The sequence below is a fragment of the Oncorhynchus masou genome, chromosome 13 (assembly GCF_036934945.1).
Source record: "Oncorhynchus masou masou isolate Uvic2021 chromosome 13, UVic_Omas_1.1, whole genome shotgun sequence".
NCBI classification, from domain to species: domain Eukaryota; kingdom Metazoa; phylum Chordata; class Actinopteri; order Salmoniformes; family Salmonidae; genus Oncorhynchus; species Oncorhynchus masou.
In genome coordinates, this window is record NC_088224.1 from 40,526,702 (window position 1) to 40,535,794 (window position 9,093).

Sequence of the window (9,093 nt, forward strand, 5' to 3'; positions counted from 1 at the left end):
GTCAGGCGCTAGGCTAGGTGCTGCTTGTTAGGGTCTCGGGTAAGGATTAGGCAGCTAAGGCTCTGACTGGCTGGATTCTTCATGGACTTTTTTTCTCCCATTCAAACCAGTGAAGAGGGATTGTATTTTTTTGTATCTGCCAGCTCTGTGTTAGTTAGGGTCATACCTGGAAGTGGACAATGACCCCCGGACGTAGTCATTAACACTTTGGGGGGTGTATATTTACAAGCACAAGGTTTTTGTGTGTGTGTGTGTGTGTGTGTGTGTGTGTGTGTGTGTGCGCTTGAAGCATTGACAGATGTCTGTCCGCACTCTAGAGCCCTTGTCTTTCTAAAGGAAGGAGTTATTTTAATAGCCCGCTCGGAAGAAACCCTTTATCACTTGAGTTCAAATAATGCCAGTGCGTAGTAGTCAAAGCATGTGTAGATTAGGCTTTGTTTGGGAAGAGAACCCAGAGGGTGATTTTTTTTTTGTTTTTTTATGGAGTCCCACTACACGATTACCACATCTTGAACGTCAGTTGCTATAATAGGCTAATTGCCATTTACACGAGTGGCGTTGACGAGCTGAAAGAGAACCCGACGCACTGTCTGGCCTCTCACTTTCTGTGGAAGGAAAGTAAACAGATAGCATGGACTGGAAGGAGAAGAGGGTTTTTCATGCACGGGAGAATGGCCATAGAAATGAAATTACTAGTAGCCTAATTCTCGAAATTATATTTCTATGAGGAGGGTGCTCCTTTGTTATGGGGTTCCAGGCTTGAACTCCCAGCTTGTGATAAGGATTCAAAGGCAAGTCCTCCTGGAAGGTTAAACAGGTCAATAGTGATAAGAGGCAGGAGTTTACGGACCATTTCCTCTCCAGAATGAACATCTGATTTGATTCACTCCTTGTCTTGCTCTTTGTGCCATGCACGCTACAGTTGTTTAGTTTCACTTTCTTTAGATTTGTGCTGTGTTGAATAATGTGGGTACACGTGTGGCCTCAATTGCCTCTATCTCATTAGGCTCTGTTTTTTGTGGCTTGATTTGTGGGCTCCACCCTTTGGTTCATTAATTGTATTATTACTGATGTGTAGGCCCAGCTAGTGAACTGAAATGGGGGGGGGGGGGGGTTAGTGAAACAGAATAGGCAGCGAGGTTAAAATAAAGTTGCTTTGATCAAATCCAGCCTTTGATCAGCCAGCTCTGGCCTGAATGCCTTTCTGTTGGAAAGTCATTGCTCCTTTTTGGAGGGGAGGCAGATATCGTTCTGTTTTATCATCCCCTGCCTTTTCACCAAGCGCTCACCGCCGCAGATCTGCCCCTTTGTGACGGCGGAGAGTGTCAGGCAGACAGACCTTCAAAACACACACTTTACCCCCACACCCCGAGGCATTTAGGGGCTATGTTCACTCATTCCCATAGGCTCAGTTTGCAGTTTTATACAGTCAGTTGTACACCTATTGCAGTCAAAGTAAAACAGGCAACCAGGCATAGATACAGACACACATATGCAAACGCGCACACACACACACACACACACACACACACACAGGTTTTGTTCTTCTATCCTGGTGAGGTACGAAACAAAAATTCCATTCAAAACCCTAATTCTAACCCTAACCTTAAAATAGCCTTTATCCTCATGCGGATGTGGGAAATGGTCCCTCACAAGGTTAGAACACACACACACACACACATACAAAACAACACAAACCTACTTATCACAGCTTCCTTCTGAGAAATGTGTCATCCCTTATGTTATGTCCTCACTCTCTTTCCTTTGCCTTTTCTGCAAAAGCAACGAGTGTAAAACTGATCCCAGGTCATTTATTTCCAGGTATATCAGCTGAACAGCACAAGAGCAGGTTTGAAACGTGACAAAAACATTGGTGCACCAAACCAACGAGCACCACCGCCACCACACAAGCACTAGCAAAGCAGGGATGATTTATTGTTGGCCCTCTTTTGTGGCCCTTTTTCTAAAGCAGCATCAGTATGGAGGGGACATCACGCTCGGACTCAGACTGAGGTTGAATGGAGGTTGCCATGGGTCCTACCTAGCTATTCCACTTAATGCACACACGCACGAAGGTGCGCACTCACACACACACGACAATGATAGCAGTGTTTTGCCCATTGTGCAGTAATTTCACTGAGTTTGTACGAAGTTGTTGTTTGTAAAGGAAATTGTGGATGGATGACATTTTTATTTACTAGCATTCTATAGTCTTGAGGGGGTTGATGTCTTTGCAAGTCACACGAACAGCATTGTTCAATTTCAGCTTTTCTATTGGCCAGTCCGTTAAGCTGTAAAGACAAACACACGCACGCACGCGCTTCTACGAACTTTTACCCCGGCAACGATGGTGGGAGGAGCTAGACGTTTAGTGATACACAGTGATATAGTCCGGTGTGGTTTGTTGAGACAAGTGCCCTCTGTGGTACATGGACTACGATGTTCAAGCACATAACGATGGGTCTACCTGGCAGAACATACTGGAGTGCTGTAACGACTAACTATCTTTGGGTCAACTATGGCTTTGAGTCAAGTGATAAGCCCTTTTGGTGTTCACTTTTCATTGAAACTCTGTGCTTTCTGCCAAACAATCAGACCGTGGTATCCAGCAACCTGTTCGCTGCTAGAAGTATTTCAAAGACAAAAGTGGTGACTATAGGAAAGTTATGTTGGACTTGCGCATTGAAAAGTGGTCTCGGGAACAGTCTAAATGCCCAGTACTTTGTCTAGATTTCTGTTGTTCTCCGTTTCAGATAGCGGAGGCGGCCAAGTCGTCCTCCGAAGTGGATGAACTTTTCATTGACGACACAGGGTCCGGGGGTTACTACCCTGAGGATGACGACGACTTTAACTCGGGGTCAGGATCAGGTAAGAGTCTGGTCACAGTAGCCTTCGACTGGGTCGGCAGGCTGGCTTTTCACCCAGAGTGGGCATGTCTGTAGAACTGAGGTCTTACTTAGGTATTGAAGCCCCTTTTTACAAAACGTTTAACAACATGCAGATGGCCAAAGCAAAGCAGGCTGTGAGAAAGAGCTTTGATAACTGTGGCGAACACTGTTCCCGGGTAAAAATTAAACCAGACTCACTTTACCTTCACCTGATCCCATTCTAGAATATCAGGAGGTGGCCTTGTCTATTGTGATTGAATGTGAACGTGAGGTACTTATGAAAAGCCTGATTTCTCTTAGGTACAAGACTCAAACATAGACTGACAAGCAACTGAACGTAATTGAGTGCTGGTGAAGTAGTACAAACAATGCTATCTCCTCATCTTGCTCTGCAGGCACTGCTGAGGAGGTGATCGAGGAGGCGGTGACCGTGAGCACGCTGTACATTGCGCCCAAAGCAGAACCCACCCAGGACTCCACCAAAGACTTCACTCCCAGAGTGGAGACAGACACGCCCAGAGAGAACCTGCCTGGGGAAACGCCCTGGAAGCCAGTCAGAACTGAGGTGAGGGAACATGACAACCTTTTTGACCGGCCCACTAAGCTAACGATGGACCGGCCCATTGGGCATTTGCCCAAACTGCCCTAGGACCAGTCCCTTTTTTCCCCCGTATGGTAGATATTGAAAGATTGGAAATTGTTTGGTAGTCTGTGGGAGCCTTTCCCCTCCCAAAATAACAGTTGAACATGCATTGACCCCGATGCTGGAATGCTATACATAAAAGTAGTCATTGGTAATAGAGCCCTAATAACGCACTAATATTATGGCATTTTGCTAGACGGTGATCTATGCTCTTTGACCTCGCCACAGATGAAGAGTATAAACCATCAGCCATAAGTCTTAACTCGTTGACATGGAATGTCATCAAATCCCTCTAATGCCGTGATGGTAATACCCGCCAAGAGGTTCCTCTGGGGATAAGGATCAAGCAGTCATCTAGGCTCCTGATGTTGCTCTGGTTTGTTGTACGTTATGCTGGATTACTGAATCAAACAGTCATAATCTCCCGTTTTAGAACACTACAGAATCCGCTCTTGTTGGGTGATGGCCTAGATTCTTTCTGACCTGGTTCCATTGTAGTCCCTTTCTCCTTCCCCTAATCCCTTACCGTTCAATATTTACACATGAAGACACTAGGGAGGTGACAGCAATACAGTGACGACTCCACCAACCCCTCCAATAGTTTTAGTTTGGCTTCTGCCATGTTGCTTTCACCTATCCAGTCTTTTCAGATCTGTTAACACGGAAGGTGTAGGGCAGGTGATTTTACTCGGCCCTGGTTTCAGAGCTCGAGACCCAAATATGGACCCAGGCATCTATGTTAGTACATAAACTATATCCCTCCACCCCTAGCTTCCATTCTCCTGGCCTTTTATGTTTGTAAAAAAAAAATATAAGAAACGGAATCCCACCATCGTATCCTTCCATTCTCTCCTCCCAGCCCCCAGTACCCGTCACCGAGGATGTACGCAAGAACCAGATCACCAGCACCCCCAGCTCCCCCCTGGAGCCCATCGATGTTCGCTCGGAAAACCTCTTCCAGAGGACGGAGGTGCTGGCAGGTATGTACGGCAACAGCAGCACAGGGGATCACCATTTTCCACACTCGTCGCAGGCAACAGTGTGCAGTCTTTACACCTGTGTCTACCCATCGAAATGTTGATTATGGGTTGTTGAGCTGTTGAATGGGACATTCTGTCACATCAGGTAATTACACTGCCATGTTATTTCTGAATGTCTTGATTACAACGCTGATTATGAAGTAGGTCAGGTGGCGGGTCTGGAGCGACGCTAAAGTGTGTCTGCTGCCCAGATTGATGACAAGAAAATCTGCGTTTGGATGTCTGGCGAGTTTTGTTGGTTGGATCTTTGCTGCATCTTTAGCATATGTAGCAACTTCATATATCCTCTGCCATATAACACCTAATAATCTGTAATATAATTGCTATAACATTGCTGTTATACACTGAGTGTAAAAAAAAAACATTAGGAACACCTTCCTAATATTGAGTTGCACCACCTTTTGCCCTCAGAACAGCCTCAATTCGTCGGGGCACGGACTCTACAAGGTGCCGAAACCGTTCCACAGGGATGCTGGCTCATGTTGGCTCCAATGGTTCCCACGGTTGTGTCAAGTTGGCTGGATGTCCTTTGGGTGGTGGGACCATTCTTGATACACACGGGAAGCTGTTGAGCGTGAAAAACCCAGCAGCGTTGCAGTTCTTGACACCAACCAGTGCGCCTGGCACCTACTACCATACCCCGTTCAAAATACACTTGAAGCTTTTGTCTTGCCCATTAACCCTCTGAATGGCACACATACACAATCCATGTCTCAATTGTCCCTTCAACTGCAGTGATTTGAAGTGGATGTAACAGGTGACATCAATAGCGGATCATAGCTTTCGCCTGGTCGGTATGTCATGGAAAGGGCAGGTGTTCCTAGTGTTTTATATACTCAGTTTACATTGTGTTTATTTCCTGATCAGATCCACATTCCTTAATCATGATGTTCTGCCCACGTCTCTCATGCTCTCTACAGCTTCTGAAAATAATGTATAAAATACATTTCTACCCGTCAGTGGGACCTTCCAGAGTTCATAGCGCACTTTGCGCAAATTAATTAATTAATTCACTTCCAATGAAATCCAAACTAGGAAAATGATCTGACTGCCAATCGCACTCACTGATGCTGTTTTCCTTTCAGTGTCGGCGATAAACATGTAGAGTGTTACAAATGGACTGGCACTTCAGTTCCCCTTTGTTCTGACATCCGTCTGATGGTTACTGTGAAAAAGTGACATGAATGAGGACAAGTAGGGGACGTCAATACAGTCATGCTGGAAATATATCCCACAAACATCCAACCAGTTTAGCCACCTTTGCTCATTTGGATTGTGTTGTTTATTCCAAAGTTTGCAACGTAGAAAACATGGTCTAACTATTGTATTTCAAAATTGCTCAAATTACTGGTCATGGAGACAGACATGTGAGGCCCTGACTTTTCGAACTGTCTGCTAGCTAGACTACTTTTTTCTGTTTTCAATTATAGTCATGTTGGCCACATCCACTAAAACCCTGGCCTTGACAGGGCTGTATATACTGTGGATTCGAGTAATGTAAAACTCTTGGGTTCAGGAGGCCCAGGCCCACTGTGTAGAAACAGATCTGGCTAGCTAACCTCCTCCTGTCCTCTCTACCCTCCTACCTTTCCTCATCCTGTCCCCTATGGCTCCCACAAACTCAAATGGTCTGTAATCTAATTTACATTTATCCGCTCCACACCGAGGAGCCGCACGTTTTCTGGCTGTAAGCGTGCCAGATATCTTTTTACCCATGGGGCCGAGGCGCCAGTTCAACATGTGGAAATATAACTGGAGCAGAGGGGAGATTGTTTCGCCACAAGAGCCCTAAAACAGATTAAGGGCTGTAAAAAAAATCTTATACAAGTATAATTGGAAGAATGATGAAATCCTATGTAAATAATTAGCATGCAGGAAACAAGGGCATGTCCTGGGAGTAATCTTGAGTAGCTTGATAGGGGGATTGTGCAAGAAAGGGCACAGTGCATTCAAAGTTCCCTCTCTAGATGCTATAAGCTTTAATGTCCTCTGAATAGGCTTTGACCTCTAACCTCTGACCTCACCCTCTCTCTGTCCACAGCTGTCATTGCGGGTGGAGTTATTGGCTTCCTCTTCGCCATCTTCCTCATCCTCCTCTTGGTTTACCGCATGAGGAAGAAGGACGAGGGCAGCTACGACCTGGGAGAGAGGAAACCCTCTGGGGCAGCCTATCAGAAGGCCCCAACCAAGGAGTTTTATGCATAAAGCCCCGCCCCCTCATGAGAAGATTGACAAATCGGAGTGACAGTTTATAGCAGTCCATGACAACAAGAAAAAAACCTGTTCAAATATACTGTAACATCAAAAAATAAAAAGTTAATTGAGGAAAAATTACATAAAGGAAAGCTTTTGCATAGAGTATTGTAATTAAGACATTTTCTTCTTTTTTTAATGAAAAGCCAAGCATTGCTTATTTTATGGCATATCTCAGTGTATTTAAACATTTTGTGTATTATTTGAAAAGGCAAAAAAATATAAAAACATTTTAAAAAATCTGTTACGGTGAGAAAAAGCTATTGCATCTGTCTTCTGTCAAAGGAGCTGTTTTTAGTCGCTGACTACTATTTAACTGTAGCAGTATGTATTTGTAAAGAAATGTTTTAAAAGTGGAAATAATTGAATATAATTATTCTGTATCAATCCTATAAAAAAATATTGTCCTAGCATGTCTGGCGTTGATCTTTAAAAGGTGTATTTCATTCATTTATATTTTTTTCTCAGATGTAAAAAAAAATATATATATATGCCTTTTGTAGTTTTCATGAAGCTTTTTCCATCTTCATATTAACGCTGATAACTGTCAATGTAAATGTTCTCCCTTCAGGTTACAATGTCAATCAATCTAGTTGAACTTGAGCGTTTTATTTCTTTGTTCGTCTTGTTTGTTTTCTTTCAATGTTTGTTTTGGTCAAAACCATTTCTCATACAGCATACATGTTAAAACACAGTAATCGGTCTTAAAAAGCTAAGATGTGTCAGGGGCTCAAGAAAAACACAAGACTTACTTTACAGTATGCCTTGTGGATGTTTTTTTAACATTTAATTTAATTGCATACGACTTCTCATATTGCACATTCACCTCATTGCTTCTTTGCTGGTCTCGTTCAGCTCTGAGTGTTTACGATGTTTGGGGTTAAATTTGGCTCTGGGGCAATGTTTTCCCCTAGTTTACTCTGCCTGTCCCATCTGCCTTTGCTCCTCCCTCTCATCCTCAGTATTCTCTCCATCTCCTCCATGTAAGCGGTCGGCCTCTCCCCTTTTTCTCACTCCACTGTGTTGCCAGTGTTTTTGTCTCCCCTGTGTCGATGGTTTAGCCCGGAGATCCTCGATTCTCAGAGAGCGTGAGTTTGGTTACCAGGAGCAAGACTGAGAAATACACCATGGGATTGACCTGTTGTTGCCATCCTCTCTCATTGAAACAGTCACCTCTGCGTGAAAGGTACAACAGGTTGTGAAGTTGCCTTTTGAGCTGTACACAAATGTGAAGCAGACGTCATCTGAACTCCCAACCACCCACATGAGGCCATCCTCCCTGCACCCCCTCCTCCCTCATTCCCTCCTCCTTTCTGCTATACCCTCCAGCTTCTGCCTGCAATCTCTTTCTCTCTCTCTCTCATATTATCATCATAGAAAAGATAGGTACTAAACTGCAAACCAAAACCCAAAGACACAGTATTCTCACCATTGCTTGAACTTATTCCCATTATGGCCACGTTACTCTCTCATTTTCTTTTCCTTCATTTTTTTATTTTATTTTTTATAGCTTTTTATTTTATTAGAGACTTGACCATTGAGTCCAATTGCTTATTAGTATACAAAAAGATATATATATATATTATATATATAAATGCATATTCACAAATGTTTTAAACCTTCAAAGTGCCTACCATTTGGAAATGTACTTGCTCTCTCGGAGATGCATACGTTACACCAGGAGGATGATGATAATGACTGGCAGACTGGCATTCTGTGAGCACAGATGACTGTAATGGTCACCACTTTTTTTTTTTTTTTTTTAAGTCTTACAAAAGCAGACAGTATTGTACCTATACGTTGAAACAACACTACTGAATAAACATTGTGGCCTAATATCGATCTTGTGCGGGCTTTATTGATCCCTGTGTATTTTTCTCTTCACGGTTTCTTCTCCCCCAGGAATACTGTATACTGGTCTCCCAAGATGCCATTTTACAGATGCTTATATCTCGGTAATGATTAACATGAACTATATACCATAAAAGCATCAATTACTTATCTATTAGCACATGTATATCACCACCCGATAACCATTAAATAAGCTTTGGGCTTTGCTTGTCGGTGTTGATGAATGATGGATGAAGCATTATCATTTGTACTGAACTAATCTGATGGGTTCTGGATTGAGATTAGTATAATGGGGATGTAAAGTGCTAACTGGGAGATTATCCTGCCTCTTGTTTCCATATCTGTCACAGAGATTTATTTTTTACCTTTATTTAACTAGGCAAGTCAGTTAAGAACACATTTTTATTTTCAATGACAG

The 9,093-nt window shown here is 43.3% G+C and overlaps 1 protein-coding gene across 1 annotated transcript in view; it reads left to right on the top strand.

The window, feature by feature from the left end:
* The window catches only part of LOC135552322 (syndecan-2-A-like), a 35,950-nt gene extending 27,288 nt beyond the window's left edge, over positions 1–8,662 (top strand). Inside the window, exons 2-5 of the mRNA XM_064983876.1 lie at positions 2,754–2,868; positions 3,284–3,453; positions 4,391–4,511; positions 6,613–8,662. Of these exons, the coding sequence (XP_064839948.1) occupies positions 2,754–2,868; positions 3,284–3,453; positions 4,391–4,511; positions 6,613–6,776 (570 nt within the window). The 3' untranslated portion in view covers positions 6,777–8,662. The remainder of the gene's footprint in view (positions 1–2,753; positions 2,869–3,283; positions 3,454–4,390; positions 4,512–6,612) is intronic.
* The last annotated feature ends 431 nt before the right edge of the window (positions 8,663–9,093 follow it).